General features: G+C 51.9%; 1 protein-coding gene across 1 annotated transcript; it reads right to left on the bottom strand.

Annotated features, from left to right (window-relative positions):
* Positions 1-6,882: 6,882 nt before the first annotated feature.
* IL10RB (interleukin 10 receptor subunit beta) lies at positions 6,883-18,183 on the bottom strand. The gene is made up of 7 exons (XM_033053439.1): positions 18,075-18,183; positions 15,530-15,653; positions 13,810-13,979; positions 12,064-12,251; positions 9,985-10,135; positions 8,942-9,099; positions 6,883-7,427 (listed from the first exon to the last, which is right to left on the bottom strand). The coding sequence occupies exons 1-7, from the start codon at positions 18,127-18,129 to the stop codon at positions 7,212-7,214; spliced, it is 1,062 nt and encodes a 353-aa protein (XP_032909330.1). The 5' UTR covers positions 18,130-18,183; the 3' UTR covers positions 6,883-7,211.
* Between the last annotated feature and the right edge of the window lie 1,034 nt (positions 18,184-19,217).

Below are 19,217 nucleotides of genomic sequence, written 5' to 3' on the forward strand. Positions count from 1 at the left end.
GCTTGGGGAGGTAAAGTCAGGTGTTCACCTTTCACTTCCCACCCCTCAAACACCAACTCCTCAGTGGGCAGAGCAGTGTTTGCAGAGAGGAGGATTTGAAACTCTGGTGGGCAAAGGTCTGTGACCCCAACATCATGGCTGTTACAAACACGACAGGCTTTGCTCCTCAGGGAGAGCACAGACAGACTTTTGGATAAAAATGTTCCTGGCTGCTGCTGCTACCTCTTGTGACATTGGGTACTGCACCTTCTCTGAGCATGCCTGCTGATCTCAGGGTCCCAGAATTCCAGAATCCCAGGATGGCTGAGGTTGGGAGGGACCACAGTGCTCACCTGGTGTCACCTCTGGGTCACCCGAGGGCACAGCTCTGTGGATATTCTGGAATATCCAGGGAGGAGACTCCAGCCCCTCTCTGGTCCCTGCCCGGGGCAGGAGTTTGTGTCTCCTGTGCAGGGGAATTTCTGGGCTCAGCCCCTGGACAATGGGACAGTGGGATGGAGCAGAGCCTGGGCCCTGCTCTGCCCCCTCTGCACACAGGAACACTCAGGGACGGACAGACAGACAGACAGAGACACACAGGCTGAGGCTCCTCTCAGCTGGGGCTCCTCTCCAGCCTGAGCAGCCCCAGCTCCCTCAGCCTCTCCTGGGCACAAAGATGCTCCAGGATGCCAGGATTGCTGATCCTGGAGATCAATCCATGGCTGTGAGTGTGTGAGGGCACTGCTGAGCATGGAGATCAATCCATGGCTGTGAGTGTGTGAGGGCACTGCTGAGCACAGAGATCAATCCATGGCTGTGAGTGTGTGAGGGCACTGCTGATCCTGTGATCAATCCATGGCTGTGAGTGTGTGAGGGCACTGCTGAGCCTGGAGATCAGTCCATGGCTGTGAGTGTGTGAGGGCACTGCTGATCCTGCAGGAGATCAATCCATGGCTGTGAGTGTGTGAGGGCACTGCTGAGCATGGAGATCAATCCATGGCTGTGAGTGTGTGAGGGCACTGCTGATCCTGCAGGAGATCAATCCATGGCTGTGAGTGTGTGAGGGCACTGCTGAGCACAGAGATCAATCCATGGCTGTGAGTGTGTGAGGGCACTGCTGAGCACAGAGATCAATCCATGGCTGTGAGTGTGTGAGGGCACTGCTGAGCACAGAGATCAATCCATGGCTGTGAGTGTGTGAGGGCACTGCTGATCCTGCAGGAGATCAATCCATGGCTGTGAGTGTGTGAGGGCACTGCTGAGCACAGAGATCAATCCATGGCTGTGAGTGTGTGAGGGCACTGCTGATCCTGGAGATCAATCCATGGCTGTGAGTGTGTGAGGGCACTGCTGAGCACAGAGATCAATCCATGGCTGTGAGTGTGTGAGGGCACTGCTGATCCTGCAGGAGATCAATCCATGGCTGTGAGTGTGTGAGGGCACTGCTGATCCTGTGATCAATCCATGGCTGTGAGTGTGTGAGGGCACTGCTGAGCATGGAGATCAATCCATAGCTGTGAGTGTGTGAGGGCACTGCTGAGCATGGAGATCAATCCATGGCTGTGAGTGTGTGAGGGCACTGCTGAGCATGGAGATCAATCCATGGCTGTGAGTGTGTGAGGGCACTGCTGAGCCTGTGGGAGATCAATCCATGGCTGTGAGTGTGTGAGGGCACTGCTGATCCTGGAGATCAATCCATGGCTGTGAGTGTGTGAGGGCACTGCTGAGCCTGCAGGAGATCAATCCATGGCTGTGAGTGTGTGAGGGCACTGCTGAGCATGGAGATCAATCCATGGCTGTGAGTGTGTGAGGGCACTGCTGAGCATGGAGATCAATCCATGGCTGTGAGTGTGTGAGGGCACTGCTGATCCTGGAGATCAATCCATGGCTGTGAGTGTGTGAGGGCACTGCTGAGCATGGAGATCAATCCATGGCTGTGAGTGTGTGAGGGCACTGCTGAGCACAGAGATCAATCCATGGCTGTGAGTGTGTGAGGGCACTGCTGAGCATGGAGATCAATCCATGGCTGTGAGTGTGTGAGGGCACTGCTGAGCACAGAGATCAATCCATGGCTGTGAGTGTGTGAGGGCACTGCTGAGCCTGCAGGAGATCAATCCATGGCTGTGAGTGTGTGAGGGCACTGCTGAGCCTGGAGATCAATCCATGGCTGTGAGTGTGTGAGGGCACTGCTGAGCCTGGAGATCAATCCATGGCTGTGAGTGTGTGAGGGCACTGCTGAGCCTGCAGGAGATCAATCCATGGCTGTGAGTGTGTGAGGGCACTGCTGATCCTGCAGGAGATCAATCCATGGCTGTGAGTGTGTGAGGGCACTGCTGAGCACAGAGATCAATCCATGGCTGTGAGTGTGTGAGGGCACTGCTGAGCATGGAGATCAATCCATGGCTGTGAGTGTGTGAGGGCACTGCTGAGCACAGAGATCAATCCATGGCTGTGAGTGTGTGAGGGCACTGCTGAGCCTGGAGATCAATCCATGGCTGTGAGTGTGTGAGGGCACTGCTGAGCCTGCAGGAGATCAATCCATGGCTGTGAGTGTGTGAGGGCACTGCTGATCCTGCAGGAGATCAATCCATGGCTGTGAGTGTGTGAGGGCACTGCTGAGCACAGAGATCAATCCATGGCTGTGAGTGTGTGAGGGCACTGCTGAGCATGGAGATCAATCCATGGCTGTGAGTGTGTGAGGGCACTGCTGAGCCTGCAGGAGATCAATCCATGGCTGTGAGTGTGTGAGGGCACTGCTGAGCCTGCAGGAGATCAATCCATGGCTGTGAGTGTGTGAGGGCACTGCTGATCCTGCAGGAGATCAATCCATGGCTGTGAGTGTGTGAGGGCACTGCTGAGCACAGAGATCAATCCATGGCTGTGAGTGTGTGAGGGCACTGCTGAGCACAGAGATCAATCCATGGCTGTGAGTGTGTGAGGACACTGCTGAGCATGGAGATCAATCCATGGCTGTGAGTGTGTGAGGGCACTGCTGAGCCTGCAGGAGATCAATCCTGAGAGGACTGGTTATCTCCTGCCCCAGGGTGATAAGTAAATTTTATTTTATGTAGCCACACCTCAGGGTAACCACTGTGCCACGTAGGCCATGAACCACAAGTGCTGAACCAGCCTAGCACTGCAAGAAACATTTTATAACTTAAAATATTTACAGTTTTCTGCTGCTGAGTTGGAACAGAACTTCCTCCCTGGTGTCAGAGAAGAAAGGAGAGAAGCTGATGTTGCCCAGGCTGTGAGGAGGGGGTGCTATCTGCAGAGCTCAGGCAGCCAGGGGAGGACAATGTGTGTCCCTGTGGCCATTGATGTCTGTCCCAAAACCCTCCTGTGACGGAGGAAACGAGGCCCTTTGGGATCTGCTGGGTTTGTTTCTGCTGGCTGACACACAAAGCAGATGTAATTTGGTGGTTTCTCCTCATGTCAGCACTGGACCAGGATGAAAGGAGCTAATACAGCATTTCATCTTGTGTGAAAAGTGTAGAACAGCAGGCAGGAAGGAAGGACCTCAGGGAGCCAAGAGGGGTCACATCTATCTACCCATTCCCCAGGGATTTTTTAATATCCCCTTTCCCAGGCAATATCACCTGTATTTTTTTTCTGTTTGATCATTAGATGACTTTCCTCATCTCTGTTTTATTGCAGTGTTGCTCTCACCTCCCTCACAGACACAGTGCAGGTGATTCATTCCCAGCCTTGGCATTCCTCTGCCAGCACACCTGTTTCCCCAGAGCACATGACTTTATTTTCATGACAGAATCTGCTCCTTGTCCTGCTCCTGCCTGTCCCCAGCCCTGCTCACATCCCTCCCTCCCTTGTCCCCAGTCCCTCTCAGCTCTCCTGGAGCTTCTCCTCTCCAGGCTGGAATTTCAGTGATCAGTGAGTTCTGCTCTGTTTCCACAGCCTGGTTTCACCCTAAGGTGAGCAGGGCTGAAAATCCAACCCACTGGAAATCCTGGTGGGATTTCCATCGCCTCTGTCACAATACCCAGATGGGAAGAGTCCCTCTCTGAGGAACTGGAATGTGGTTTCAAAAACTGTCCCAGGAGCAGAGAGGAGGGAATGGAAACTGGGGAGGAGATTTGAGTGACGTGGTGGCAGAAAATGGAAGAACTGGAAGTTGTTAATCAGACTCTTTGGTGCTTTCTGCAGTGGGGAATCCTGGGGTTGGTGATGTTCACTGGTGATGCTGGAGCCAGGATTTCCTCTCTCAGGCTTCCCCAGGGGCATCTCCTCTTTGTGGTGCCATCATCATTCCCTGCCCTCAGTGTAATTTAATTCCATGCCTCTCAAGCAGTAATGGCTTGGGAGAATGCACAATGAACTGCAGGAACTCCAGTCCCTAAAGCAGAAATATTTCCAGTACATTGCACACAGGTGGCCCAAAGCCTGTGCATTATTCACAGTTCTTCCTGTAAAACAGCTCTTTGCAGCACAATCTCAGGGGAAGGAGCCTTCCTCTGAACCCCATTTATTCAATCATAATTTGGATTTCTAGGATGACCAGTCCTAGAAAATGACATTTTGCCAGGTGATAATTGCTCTTTCCCAATCTGCTTCAGAAAAAAAAAAAAAAAAGCATAAACTTACAAGCACAAGTGTTTCTGGTTAAGAATCAATTTAAAAGCTTTTCTAGAGCTTGGGATGGATATTCCTGAAAGCCTCTCTGGCTCTGCTGTTCAGTGGGAATCGTTCTGGATTGGGGCTCAGAACCTCCAGGACCTGCTGGCCAGGGTAGATCCCAAAGTTCCCAACAGGGAGAGATCAGAGATGGGGGATGGCTGTGTCCCTGACCTCTTGGTCCTGGGCTCTGGTTTCTCTTTCTCAGGGGAATTCTCCCTCCCTCCCCTGACAGGAATTCTCTGAACTGTTCCTTTCTGCCTTCTCTCATTGCCCTCTTCTGGAATCTGTTTTGTAGACCACAAGCTCAGACCCTTCTCCTTCAGCTTCCCCCACTTCCCTATTGGTTAATCATCCCACTTTTCTTTGTGTTTCAGGTCTGCAATCTTTTCCCAAGCACTCCCAGGCCTTCCAAGGGGTGTCTTTCCCTCCTGCTTTGCCAGAACACACAGAGTGAGCAGCCTCCAGCATCGCTCTGTGCCTTCAGTTTGCATCAGCACATGGTTAAAGTTCACCTGGTTTATTGATTTATCATCATTGTAGTGCCCACAAGTTCAGCCCAGGATAAACTCTCCTCTGAATTGCTGCTTCCCTCTAAATTATTGCTCCTCTTCTAAATTATTTCTTCCCTGGGGGACCTGTGGGGCCACCCAGCCAGGTGGGGACAGCAGAGGCTGTCCCTTGTCACCAGGCTGGCTCTGTGACTCCCACAGAAGCTGAGGAAGAGCCTCTCACCTACCAAAGCTTTCCTGAGTGGGGGACAGGAGGATTTCTGAAGAAAAACAAAGTGCAGCTCAGCCTGAAAAAAACACATCTGGGTTGATTTTAGCAGCTCCTAAACCCTGGGAGTGTGCGGCAGGGACAGCTCCCACTGTCCCAGCTGCTCCAGCCCCAGTGTCCAACCTGGCCTTGGGCACTGCCAGGGATCCAGGGGCAGCCACGGCTGCTCTGGGCACCTGTGCCAGGCCAGGATGTCCTTGCAGACACTTCCCTGCTTCCATGGAAACCCCCAGAGCAGCCATTCCCATCCTCCCCTGGTTTCCCTCAACTGGGAGCCTGTCCTGAGGCGGCTCAGCCTTATCTGTGCCTTATCTGGCCCAGCAGAGCCCCAGCTGAGGGACTGCAGCCAGCGGGGGCTGCCAGAACTCGCTGTCCTGTGCCCCAGCCCCTCCTCAGGCCCATGTGCAGAGGGCATTCTGCCACTCTGAAAGCCAAAAGGGGAAAAAAAGAGGGGGAAGAGAATATAGAAAGAAGGACAGGGAACACACAGGGAGCTGGATTTGTTCCTGGGTGATCCAGACACAAGATCAGCATTCCCAGAGCAGCCTCGGGGACAGGTGGAGAAAAGCACCAATGGAATAAAATACCTTGGAAAAAATCAATTCAATAAATTCCACATTCCCCTGAAAGCAAAATTTGACTGAAATTTAAAAGTGTGGAAAAACCAGGTACAGATTCCATAGAATCCCAAATCCCTGGGGCTGGAAAATCCCTCCCAGCCCAGGCAGTCCCAGCTGTCTCCATGGCCACCTTGTCACCCTGAGTGCCACCTCCAGGTGCCACCTGCAGGGATGGGCACTGCAAACCTCCCTGGGCAGTGCCAATCCCTGAGCTCCCTTTCCATGGGGAAATTGCTGCTGCTGTCCCCCCTGAGCCTGCCCTGGCCCAGCCTGAGGCTGTTCCCTCTCCTGTCCCTGTCCCCCCCTCCCTGCCCCTCCTGGCAGGGACTTGGGGACAAGGGAAGTTCCCTCCTAAGCATCCTCTGAGAGGAGCTGGGAGATGAAAACTGATGGAATCAATTCCTGTTTTCTTCTTGAAACCACTCCCAAAAAGGAGATATTTACACATCAAGTGACAACTCCCAAAACTGCAATTCCCACATGAAGCTGAGACACAACTTCACTCCTGAAGGTTCCTTTGGTGACAGAATTTAATTTCTCCCTCTCACCTGGGTGCAGTAACACACAAACCCAGTTAATGCCAAGGGCCCAGGGCTGGGTGCAGCCTTCACCCACCTGTGCAGCTCAGGCTGGGTTGGGAGCAGGGAGTCACAGCTCCCTGGGCTTTTTAAATTCAGAATACACATCAGTAAATAATTAAAATGAACCTAATTTACCTCCCACTTCAGCTGCCAAGTTTCCCACTGACATCAGTTCATCCCACCCTAAAAACTTCACAACTTTGAATCAGGGAAACATAAACTCCATAGAAAGATGGACATCCTTAAAAACACCTCATTTCTCATGAGAAAAAAATAAACCACATCAGGTCTTTCCTTACAAAATACAATTTTATTTTATAAACATTTTGATTAGGTTTTGCAATAAATAGTTCATCCAAGTTAAATTAATTAGTGTTATACAAAAATAAGACATTTGCTTTTTAAGGTCAAAATCAGTGCCAGAATTGCTACAACTCCTCAGGGAGCCCCAACCAACAGTGGCAAAATTTAATTCTTCATACTTAAAAAAAATAAAAAGATTCTGTCCAGAGTCTGAGCACGTGTCTGTCTGTGGGTTTTTCCTGCTGGAGAAGGCAGCAGTGGATAAACCCAAGTCCATTTGCTGCTCCTTTGCCAAGGAGGATGATGAGGAGGAGGTTCAGGCTGCTCCTGAGGCTGCTCCCACTCCTGAGTCACAGCCTGCCAGTGCAGAGTCCTCAGGGTGCTCTGGGGTGCTGCTGGCCTCATCATCCCCACTCCCTTCACTGGGGCTCTGGCTTTCCTGGGAAATCACAGTCAGCCTGTCACAAACCAGCAGCTCTTCTTGTGGAAGTGGAGGGAAAGGCTGTGGGGCACTGGGAGGTTTGCTCAGAAACTGGGAAACAAAGAGCAAGGGAGGATTAGGTCTCTGCAGCTGTCCCATCCTGTCTGCTCAGAAATACTGGGATTATTCACCACTGGCATTGTTTTGCACACACCAAGTGCCTTTCTCAGGCCTTACACATCCCACAGGGTCACATCCTCCCTAGTATCCTGCAAATGGAAGAGAATTCCAAGAATAACCCCAGGACTCAGAGTCTTGTTTGGAAGAGAAACTTGAAAAAAACCAAACAGCTTTGACTGGGGACAAACACCGAATGGTTACTGAGTGTAGGGGAAGGAGTTCCCAGAGAGATTTGTAAAAACCCTCCCCTCTGGCAGTGGGAGCCATTCCCTGTGTCCTGTCCCTCCATCCTTGTCCAAGTCCCTCCCCAGCTCTCCTGGAGCCCTTCAGGTCCTTCCCCAGGCTGAGCAATCCCAGCCTTTCCCCCCAGAGCTGCTCCATCCTCTGCTCATCCTGCTGAAACAATTCTGAACTGAATTTGGAATAAGAAAGCAGCTGCTGTGTCAGGAGTGCTACAAAAATCTGCACAAACATCTTCACTACCAGACCCTTTTCTACCAAACTGGGGTTGGGAATGTTCCCTGGCAGGGTGGGCACAGGGAACACACCTGGGGCTGCCCCTGGATCCCTGGAATGTTCAGTTCCAGGTTGGACACTGGGGCTGGAGCAGCTGGGACAGTGGGAGGTGTCCCTGCCATGCTGGGGTGGCACTGGGTGGGATTTGAGGTCCCTTCCATCCCAAAGCAGTTGGGATTCTGGGATTCAATGACACTCCTGCTGCTGAGCATGTGTTTAACCCAAAGGAGCCAAAGTCAGCTGCAAACCTGGGGGTGCTGAGCTCAAATGAGTGAAAATGAAAGCCCAGAGGAACTGCAGGAGCTCAGGAGAGCACAGGTTGGAACAGGAGGATTTTGTACATCCTTGTTTCTGGGAAGGGATCCTGCTGCAGCCTTTGTCTGCTGGGTGTGTGACAGGGACACTGGGTCCCCATCAGCAATGGCTGCTGTCATTGCTCCTCCTCCAGCTGCAATCTTCAGACTCCACAGAATCACAGATTCCCAGAAGGGTCTGGGTTGGATGGGGCCCCAAAGCTCATCCCATCCTGCCCCTTCCACAGCCTCCATGCAGCTCTGCTCTGCTACAGCCCAGGCTCCTGCCTCAGACACTTGTCTGAAGTTAAAACTCGAGAATGCACTCATGATCAGGAGCAAAAAGGAGCTGGTTTAAGTCTAAAAGGAGGCAGGAGAGACAGAGATTTCTGTTGCTCACTGGCTAAATGAGGAACTGAAGTTGACACCTGACTCTCTCACTTCAAAATCAACAAGCCCATCCTGTTTCAGAGCCATAAAAAGCTGGTGATTACAAATTACAGATCACTGACCATCAGGTGCCAGTGAAAGGAGGCAAAATAAAAGAAGCTCTAAATGTTTTGGCACTGAGAGCCTTTTAAAACCAAGTGGCTGTGCTGGAAAGGCTGGTATTCATGTGCTAGACAGAAAACAAACCTCTTTCAAGTGCTGTGGGAAAACGTAGGAAGGGTAGAAAACGTGTTTGGTGAGTCTGTACAGATAAAAACTGCAGAAGAAACAAACAGTGACAGCTGTGACCACGACCAGCATGGACCCCACCAGAGCAGTCACAATTATCCACACAGGGGTTACACCTGCAAGAGACAAGAAAAAAACCAATTTAAACTTTACATGTTTTCATTTCCTTTTTTCCCCTGCTAGAGTTGGGATTAAAAGCTCAAGAGATGGAATTTTGTGTTTGGACTCAGATGTTTATTAATTGTTATCTATGTTACAGTGAGTGCTGCAGCACCTTTAGCTAACAAGATAAAAATGAGAAACTGCAGCTGGATCTTGCTTGTTACAAGGTCTTCTAAAGCCTAACTAGCCAATTAAAAGCTGACAGCTATATTATTTACACTTTTGACCCAATGACCAAACACCTGTGACCTGCACTGAGGGATTTTCTGTCCAATTAAAAAATACCCCATAAAACCAAGAAGAAGGAACAAGAAGAAGCCAATGCCCAGGACGTCCATCCTGTCCCATACCCATTACTATATTGTAAACCCCAAACTCCAAACCCTTCACCATGTGAGGTCACACACTTCTGTTTAACTGCACAGCCCTGATTTTAACTCCATCACTCAGATTTGGAGCCTCAGGTCACAGCAGTGTTCTCCTGGGGGTCAGTGCCAGACAGCACAGAAAACTCAAAACCCCCAGGCTTCAGGGTTCCAACAAAAGCTCTCACTATTCATTTCTGAGTCATTATTTTCAAATTATCACTTTCTCTATGGAACATCCCAGCCCTGGCAGTGTCCCAGGCCAGGCTGGACACTGGGGCTGCAGCAGCCTGGGGCAGTGGGAGGTGTCCCTGCATGGCTGGGGTGGGATGGGTGGCTCTGGGGTCCCTCCCAGCCATCCCAGTGCTGAGTCCCTGGTTCCCAGCTGCCCACGTTACCACTGTGGGTTGTTTGCTCACAGAACTCCCCACGTTACCACTGTGGGTTGTTTGCTCACAGAACTCCCCACGTTACCATTGTGGGTTGTTTGCTCACAGAGCTCCCTGCTCAGCTCCCCTGTCTTGTTCAGCTCAGGAATCACGGCCTGCACTCGCACACAATAAACTGTCCATGGCTCCAGCTGGGCCAGGATCTCTGAGCTGTGCTGGGTCTCCACCTGAGCCACCTGAAAACACAGAAAAACACAAAAATCACAGTGTGTGAGACCAGTGACTCAGCTATGGAATTAGCTAAGGAATAACCAAGCAGGGACAATTACAGCTGTTCTGTGAGACCATCACTGACCTTTGGGCTGTTTCCAGCAGCTCTAATGACATTTTAGACTAATGAGGGATGATAAATGAGATCTGGTGGCAGCCAGAAACTGTCCCAAACCAAATGAGATCAGCCAGGAGCACAGTTCCACACAAACACCAATTAACTGGAGAGGGAGCAAGGGGGATGGAAGAACAGCACAAGAGGAAAAGGCCCCAGGCTGTGCCAGGAGAGTTTTAGATTGGACATCAGGAAAGAAAGACATTTCTGGGAGTTGTGAGGTGGCTGAGCAGATGAATTTGCTGCTCAGGATTGTTATGTCCCTGTGACTGCAGAGCATCCCCAGCAGGAACAGGAGGCTCTGCAGACAGGTTTCCATCCTGCAGCAAGCAGCCAGCTCACAAATAACCTGGGCAGGTCCCCAGCCTCTGCCTGCTGCCTCTTTGATCCCTAGGGAATGTCCCAGCCTTGCAGCTGGAAGTGTTGCAGGCACAGACTCAAACTGCAGCTCTGCTCCTCTGGTGAATCCCAGCTGCAGGAATCCCTGCATTCCTCAGGAGTTTGGGAATGGGAAGCCAGGCTGCTGTGTGGGAAATGATGGAAAAGTTCCTCCTTTTCTGCAACTGAATGGCAAAGCAGTGTGCAGGTAACAGATGTGAATCTGAATTACACAGATCTGAATCTGAATTACACAGATCTAAATCTGAATTATACAGATCTGAATGTGAATTACACAGATCTGAATCTGAATTACACAGATCTAAATCTGAATTATACAGATCTAAATCTGAATTACACAGATCTAAATCTGAATTATACAGATCTAAATCTGAATTACACAGATCTAAATCTGAATTATACAGATCTAAATCTGAATTACACAGATCTGAATCAACTCCACATGGTGGAGCCCCATTATATAAAATTGCACTGATGTACAAAGCACTCATGAAGTGTGACTGAGGTCTGCTGGTCAGGGGCTTCCTGCTTGCCTGGAATAGAGGCCATAATGCTCTAATTAATACATGATTAATGATCTTTGTCCATGCACTGTGTTTGGAGGAGCACAGCTGCATGTGGAGGAGGCTGTCCCTGAGAGGAGAAAGGGAACTGCAGTGGATACAAACTGCAGAGCTCCAGGTGACCACAGTGAATAAAAGCCTTACCCATTTTCAGATAATTTGGGGGTAAAACCCAAAGTCCCACTAAGAGGGAAAAAACCACCGAGTTACTGATAATTATGGGAAAACTCTGTCCATGGTGCTGTGTAACTGCACAACAACCACACAGCTCCTGCCTTTGTTCTGAGTCCCAGCTGCAGTGACCACACTTGATTAATTGTAATTAGCAGAGATCCATTTTTACCCTTAAAATCACAGAATCCCAGACTGGTTTGGGATGAGAGGGACCTCAGAGCCCACCCATCCCACCCCACCATGGCAGGGACACCTCCCACTGTCCCAGCTGCTCCAGCCCCAGTGTCCAACCTGGAACTGAACATTCCAGGGATCCAGGGGCAGCCACAGCTGCTCTGGGCACCCTGTGCCAGCCCTGCCCACCCTGCCAGGGAACAATTCCTGCCCAAGATCCCACCCAGCCCTGCCCTCTGGCACTGGGAGCCATTCCCTGTGTGCTGTCCCTCCCTCCCTTGTCCCCAGTCCCTCTCAGCTCTCCTGGAGCCCCTTCAGGCCCTGGCAGGGCTCTGAGCTCTCCCTGGAGCTTCTTTCCTCCACCCCAGCTCTGCCAGGCTGGCTCCAGAGCTGTGCCAGGAGCTGCCAGGACTTTCCCAGGCTGGAGTTTGCAGGAGCAGCAGGGATGGAGGGCAGGCAGTGCCCATACCTGGGAAGCAGAGGCCAGCTGTGTGTCTGAGCTGCCTCTCCTCCAGTAGAGGATCCTGTACTTCCAGGAGCCATAGTACTGCTTCAGGGGCCACCTGCCCTGGCTGCGCTCGGCCAGCGGCCCCCAGAAATCTGCGTGCAGGGCCCCGGCCTCCGACCTCAGCCTCACCTCGGGGGGGCCAATGGTGGCTGCACACAGGGACACACAGGACAGGACAGGACACGACAGGACAGGACAGGACAGGACATTCAGCTTCAGCTGCCTCAGCTGCACATTTCACCCAGCCCACAAGTCACCTTGTAAACGGTGTGTTACATTTTTGTCCTGGATAAACCTGATAAATCCATCCTTTCCTCACAGAACTGCTCTGCAAAGGGGTTTTAGTTTTGCAGTTCAACCCCAGGTACCAGTGCAGGCTCCATTCCCACACCCTCTGAACCACCCCAGTTCCCTTTTGCCAGCTGTGGTGACTCTAGGAGAGGAAGGACCATTTCCATGGCTGTCACTCACTTCTCCTTCTGGGCCAAACTGTCACAACATCTGTCTGGCTTGGGCAGACACCCCAGAAAAGTGTTTGATTGTGGGGTTTTGTGGGTTTTCATTATGATCAGCTTGAAAAATGAAAACATTTGAATTATTTCTGCCTGCTGCAATCAAGATTTCTTGGCTAAAAATTAATCTTTCTCTGTGAGAGTGGGGTTTTCTTGAAGCAAGAAAAAATTAAAATTAAGTTTTTTGTCTGGCAAAGCAACAAATAAGGAAGTAATTGAATTTATTTAGATATACAGGAAGTCTGGCTCCTTGAAAATAACTTCTCCTTGGCTAGAAAAGAGATTGTGCCTTAGCTTAAGAGAAAATTAGGCATTATTAGCAAATCTCTTTCAAAGAGGTTACCAATACCCTGAGAGTGAATATTCAGCTTTCTACCAGTGTTACAACCAAGATTTTACATTCAGTGTCATGAAAGCATAGAAGAAGAAAGCATTGGGCACAGCAGGCAGTGTTGGGGCACAGCAGGCAGTGTTTTTAGGCACAGCAGGCAGTGTTTTTAGGCACAGCAGGCAGTGTTAGGGCACAGCAGGCAGTGTTAGGGCACAGCAGGCAGTGTTTGGGCACAGCAGGCAGTGTTAGGGCACAGCAGGCATTGTTAGAGCACAGCAGGCAGTGTTGGGGCACAGCAGGCAGTGTTTGGGCACGGCAGGCAGTGTCTGGGGCACAGCAGGCAGTGTTTTTAGGCACAGCAGGCAGTTTTTTTAGGCACAGCAGGCAGTATTTAGGCACAGCAGGCAGTGTTTGGGCACAGCAGGCAGTGTTGGGGCACAGCAGGCAGTGTTAGGGCACAGCAGGCAGTGTCAGGGCACAGCAGGCAGTGTTGGGCACAGCAGGCAGTGTTAGGGCACAGCAGGCAGTGTTAGGGCACAGTAGGCAGTGTTTTTAGGCACAGCAGGCAGTGTTTGAGCACAGCAGGCAGTGTTAGGGCACAGCAGGCAGTGTTAGGGCACAGCAGGCAGTGTTTTTAGGCACAGCAGGCAGTGTTGGGCACAGCAGGCAGTGTTAGGGCACAGCAGGCAGTGTTAGGGCACAGTAGGCAGTGTTTTTAGGCACAGTAGGCAGTGTTTAGGCAGAGCAGGCAGTGTTAGAGCACAGCAGGCAGTGTTTTTAGGCAGATCAGGCTGTGTTTTTAGGCAGATCAGGCAGTGTCTAGGCAGACCAGGCAGTTTTTAGGATACAGCAGGGATGGCTCACTGTTCTCCATGGGTCTGAAGCGCAGCCCGAGCCAGCCCGAGCGCTCCGGCCCCGCCTCCGCCCGCAGGCGCAGCTCGTAGTCCCCGTAGGCAGAGAGCGAGGACAGCTCGCAGCGCGGCAGCCGCAGCCCCGCGCACAGGCTCTCGTAGCTGTCCTGGAGCATGTACGTGCTGCAGGGAACACAAACAATCAGTCTCAGCAGCTGAACGGTGTCACTGTCAGGATTATCTTCTGCCAGGGTGGGGATTAATGTGTGAGATGGTGTTTTGTGTTGGGACTCAGGTGTTTATTGGTTCTTATCTGTATCACATCTCATAAACCCTGAGCACACAAACTGAAAATGGAGCTGTATCTCTCTCTATAAGGCCTTTTAAGGGTGAACTGTCCAATTAAGAAATGCCACCTAAATTGTTTTTACTTTTAACCCAATAACCAACCACCCATGGCCTGCAATGTGGATTTAATATCTAATTACAAAATATCACCCAGACCCATGAAGAACAAGGTGAAGAAGGACAAACCTCTCCCCTAAACCCTCCATCTTGCTCTCTGTATATCACTGTATTCTAAACCCTTAAACTCTGAGTTTCCCCCCTGTGATATCACACACTTCTATCCAAACCACACACCCACAATCCCAGCTCTATCATTCCATTCTGGAAGCTTCCCCTCAACTCCAATGCAGAGTTCTCCTGGGGGTCAGTGCACAGAAAGTTCCAAATTCCCAGTGCCCAGGGTTCCAGCAGGAGCTGGGTAATCACAGCTGCTAATGGATTTAAGGCATTTAAGGCAAAACTGTTAATACAAGCAGCTGGTATGTAATAATTTGGTGAACAACAATGGATATAACTCTTGGGAGTTTCAGTGGCTAAAGCCTCATTTAATATCACAGCCTGCTTTTATATAGTTTTTACAGACTGTGTTTAATAGGTGAGTACTATTTTGTGCCACTCAATTCATTGTGTGTATGTGTTATTAGCAGGTGCTTAGATTTCTTTTTTGTGGATTCTCATGGGATAGACTTTTTATTTTTATAGGTGTAACCTGTTTTTCTTATAAGAATAGATTGTTATGTAAATTGATTTTCATTCCTGTGATTTTTTTAATGGAACTTAACATGCTAGCAGTAAATTTAGTCAGTTAATTTAGTCAGTTAATTTAGTTAATTAATCAGTTAATTTAGCAGAGCAAGGCCTGATTTTGTAAGGCCTTTCTTTTATAAGGTTTTACCTGTGCACTCATGGAGATAAAAATGTATCCAGTGAGTGTAAGACTCACACTAAGGATTTTATACCCATCTAGAAATTCATGATAAATTTAGGGATTAAAATCCCAATTCTGTAAAAAATGCCTTTTTTCCTGGCAGGGTCCCACCACAGCATTCAGCAGGCAGGAGTTCAGAGAAGCCAGCACACACTGAGCCAGGGCCACTGCACTGTGGGATGGCATGGGATGGGAAAATGGGATAATGGGATGGGCAAACCCTCAGCACAACCAGGTCTCTTCAATCTCAGGTCAGAGTTCCACGAGAGACAAAAAGCACACCCACAGCCAGTAACATCCAATGCCAGAATGTGTTTGTGGTTCCAAAATAAACAGGGCAAAGCTGCCTGGGGTGTAAAAGGCCAGAGAAGGGCTCTGCCCTGCCCTCAGCTCTGCAGAGGACACAGATCCCAACCTACAGAGCTGTGGATTGAAGGCAGCCCAGCCCCAGACCCACCTCTTGTACTGCACAGTGTAGGTGATGTTCTCCTTGGGGAACCTTGGTGGATCCCAGTGCAGGGTGCTGTGAAGATTGACTGAAGTGATTCTTGCGTTTCGGGGCTCTGGGATTGCTCCAGAAACTGTGGGAGGAATCAGAACCAAACATTTCAAGGTTTGCTCCAGCACTTCTCACTCATCCAAAATTTAAATGCAGCCTCTGCCTTGCCTTAGGTGCTTATTTAAAACCAGAGCCCAATTAATTTAAATCCTGATGCCTCCTTATGCAACAAAACAAATTACTGGCCCCAGTGACTTCCAGTAAGTCTCTGTGACACCAACATTTCTTGTGCATGACTGAGCTGGTGCTGCCCAGGACTCAGGGCATGAACTCTCCCTGAGACTGTCAAACCCAATTTTTCTAAGCAGTGCTCCAGCAGCACTGTGGGAATAACAAGGGTGTGGGGATTGACAAACAGATAAACCAGAAGCACCTCTGAAGGTATGAGAGCTATTACATACAATTAAATATAATTATGTATCATTAATCAGCATTATTCACAAGTAACAAAACCTCAGTTGTTCTCCTTTCTTGGAACTGAATGAAAGCAACCCAAAAATAGTGTAAAGTATCAATGAAAAGCCCATTACTGTTATGATTTAATTATTCTTACATAAATGTAGTTATTGAGACTGAAATATCAAAGATTCCAGCCCATTACTGCACCACAAATGAGCAATGCAAACAAACCCTGTCAGAATAGAGCAGGGCTTAAATGTCACAGGAGTCACACCTGCTGACAGGTGCTCTAAGGTAAATAACACATTTTCCATGGCTGTGGTTCACAGAATCACCAGGGCTGGGACAGACCTGCAAAGTCACCCTGTGTCACCCAGCAGCACCCCTGAGCCTGTCCCCAGCTGATGCACAAATGAAGGAAATTCATGTGGCAGTCACTCCCTCGGGCAGGCAGGAGTTTGAAATCTGAACCTGGCTTAAACAAAACCTGTTTCAGACACTGCTCCTACAGTGCTACCCTTGCACCCAACAAACATATAAAATATGCTGCATATCACAAATACAGAAGTTCAAATCCCACCGTGGTTTGGGCTGGGAGGGACCTCAAATCTGCCCCAGTGCCACCCCAGCCATGGCAGGGACACCTCCCACTGTCCCAGGCTGCTCCAGCCCCAGTGTCCAACCTGGAACTGAACATTCCAGGGATCCAGGGGCAGCCACAGCTGCTCTGGGCACTCTGTGCCAGCCCTGCCCACCCTGCCAGGGAACAATTCCTGCCCAAGATCCCACCCAGCCCTGCCCTATGGCACTGGGAGCCATTCATTCCCTTTATCCTGGCATTCCAGGCCTTGTCCAAAGTCCCTCTCTGTTCTCTTGGAGTGCTGCCAACGCTTCGAGGATGAGGTCTGAGGTAGGCAGGCAAATTCCCAGGAAAAAGCATATTTCCTTGAAAAGCTCACTTCCCTCACTGCCCTTCCTACCTGAGAAGCCTCCAGGTAAAATGCTCCACTGAGCACTGTGGAGCCGAAGAGATGAGGAAATAATTCTGGAATTTCAGGTTTGTGCGCAGACCTCTGAGCCCAGGCAGTCCCAGCTGTCCCCATGGCCACCTTGTCACCCTGAGTGCCACCTCCAGGTGCCACCTGCAGGGATGGGCACTGCAAACCTCCCTGGGCAGTGCCAATCCCTGAGCTCCCTTTCCATGGGGAAATTGCTGCTGCTGTTCCCCCTGAGCCTGCCCTGGCCCAGCCTGAGGCCGTTCCCTCTCCTCCTGGAGCAGAACCTTATCTCCTGGCTGTCCCCTCTGTAGAGTGACACGGAGCTCTCGGGGCGCGGCCTCGCCCCCACACCCGCCCTTCCTCGCCGGGACTTGCTCAATGTCCCGATCCCGGCAGGACCATCCCGATTCCCGCACAGACTGAGCCCCGGGGCACCGCCAGCCAGACCCGCGGAGCCCGGCCGGGCTGGCCCCTCAGGGCACCCCTGCCCGGCTGCCCAGAGCCCGAGGAGCCGCTCGGGGCAGCGCTGTGGCACCGCCGCCTCAGGATCCCCTCGCTGCCGCTCCCCCTGAGGGCACCGCCGCCTCAGGATCCCCTCGCTGCCGCTCCCCCTGAGGGCACCGCCGCCTCAGCCGCCCCTCGCTGCCGCTCCCCTTGAGGGCACCGCCGCTTCAGGATCCCCTCGCTGCCGCTCCCCCTGAGGGCACCGCCGCTTCAGCCGCCCCTCGCTGCCGCTCCCCTTGAGGGCACCGCCGCCTCAGGTGCCCCTCGCTGCCGCTCCCCCTGAGGGCACCGCCGCCTCAGCCGCCCCTCGCTGCCGCTCCCCCTGAGGGCACCGCCGCCTCAGGATCCCCTCGCTGCCGCTCCCCCTGAGGGCACCACCGCCGCCTCAGCCTCCCCTCGCTGCCGCTCCCCCTGAGGGCACCGCCGCCTCAGCCGCCCCTCGCTGCCGCTCCCCCTGAGGGCACCGCCGCCCGGCGTGCCCTCCCAGCCGGGAGCGGGAGCTCGCTCCGTCCATCCCTCCTCTCCCTCCCCGGCGGACTCACCGCAGAGCAGGAGCCCGCCGCAGAGCAGGAGCCCCCCGCAGAGCGCGGCGGCCATGGCGGCTCCCTCAGCAGCGGCGCGGCGGCCGCACCATGGCTGTGGGAGCGGGGCCGCCCCGGCACCCCGAACCTTCCGCTTCCCGCCGGGGCGGGGCGGGCTGCGGGGAGCCCGAACCCTTCCGCTTCCCCACATCCCCAAAGCTTCTCCTTCCCCTGCCCGGGCAGGGCGGGCTGCGGGCACAGCTCCCCCTCATACAGCGGGGCCGCTCCCCTGACACCCCGGGTTCGTCTCCCCCTCACACACCGGGTCTGTTCCCCCTCACACCTCGGTTCTTTTCTCCTCACACACCGGGGTCTCTCCTCACATACCGGGTCTGTTCCCCCTCACACCCCGGTGTTTTCCCCTCACACACCGGGGCTGTCTCCCCTCACACCTCGGTTCTATTCCCCTCACAAGCCGGGACCGCTCCCCTCACACCTCAGTTCTATTCCCCTCACACACCGGGGCTGCTCAAACCAGAGATATTTCAAATGTCATAATAGTATTTTAATACAAGTCGTTAATTGTACAAAATTATATAAAAATAAATTTCAGGAAGTGTATTAATGCCTCTTTTAAGAGTCCACTCTTTTGTCAGCTGAGCGTTCCTGTCTCTGCCTCCATTATTGCACCTGATCAACTTCTACACAATTACAGCATCCGGCTGGCAGAACAGGGTTCACAAAAATTCACTCAGAGATGAAGAATAATAAAAAATGAAAAAGTGGTCTGGTTGAGAGACAGCCTCCCACTGTCCCAGGCTGCTCCAGCCCCAGTGTCCAACCTGGAAAATGAACATTCCAGGGATCCAGGGGCAGCCACAGCTGCTCTGGGCACCCTGTGCCAGCCCTGCCCACCCTGCCAGGGAACAATTCCTGCCCAAGATCCCACCGAGCCCTGCCCACCCTGCCAGGGAACAATTCCTGCCCCAGATCCCACCCAGCCCTGCCCACCCTGCCAGGGAACAATTCCTGCCCAAGATCCCACCCAGCCCCACTCTGGCACTGGGAGCCATTCCCTTTTATCCTGTCCCTCCAGCCCTTGGGAATTGTCTCTTCCCCGCCTCACAGGGAACAATTTCTAATCCAAAACTGCCCTCTGTCAGT

The sequence above is a fragment of the Catharus ustulatus genome, chromosome 2, assembly GCF_009819885.2.
Source record: "Catharus ustulatus isolate bCatUst1 chromosome 2, bCatUst1.pri.v2, whole genome shotgun sequence".
Classification (NCBI taxonomy): Eukaryota; Metazoa; Chordata; class Aves; order Passeriformes; family Turdidae; genus Catharus; species Catharus ustulatus.

Coding starts and splice junctions, on each gene's coding strand:
- IL10RB (XM_033053439.1), bottom strand. CDS start 18,129: ATGGCCGCCGCGCTCTGCGGGGGGCTCCTGCTCTGCGGCGGGCTCCTG. Junction 10,136..12,063: donor AGCTGGCCTCTGCTTCCCAG/GTATGGGCACTG, acceptor CTGTGTTTTCAG/GTGGCTCAGGTGGAGACCCA. Junction 7,428..8,941: donor TCCCACAGCACTTGAAAGAG/GTTTGTTTTCTG, acceptor TTTGTTTCCCAG/TTTCTGAGCAAACCTCCCAG.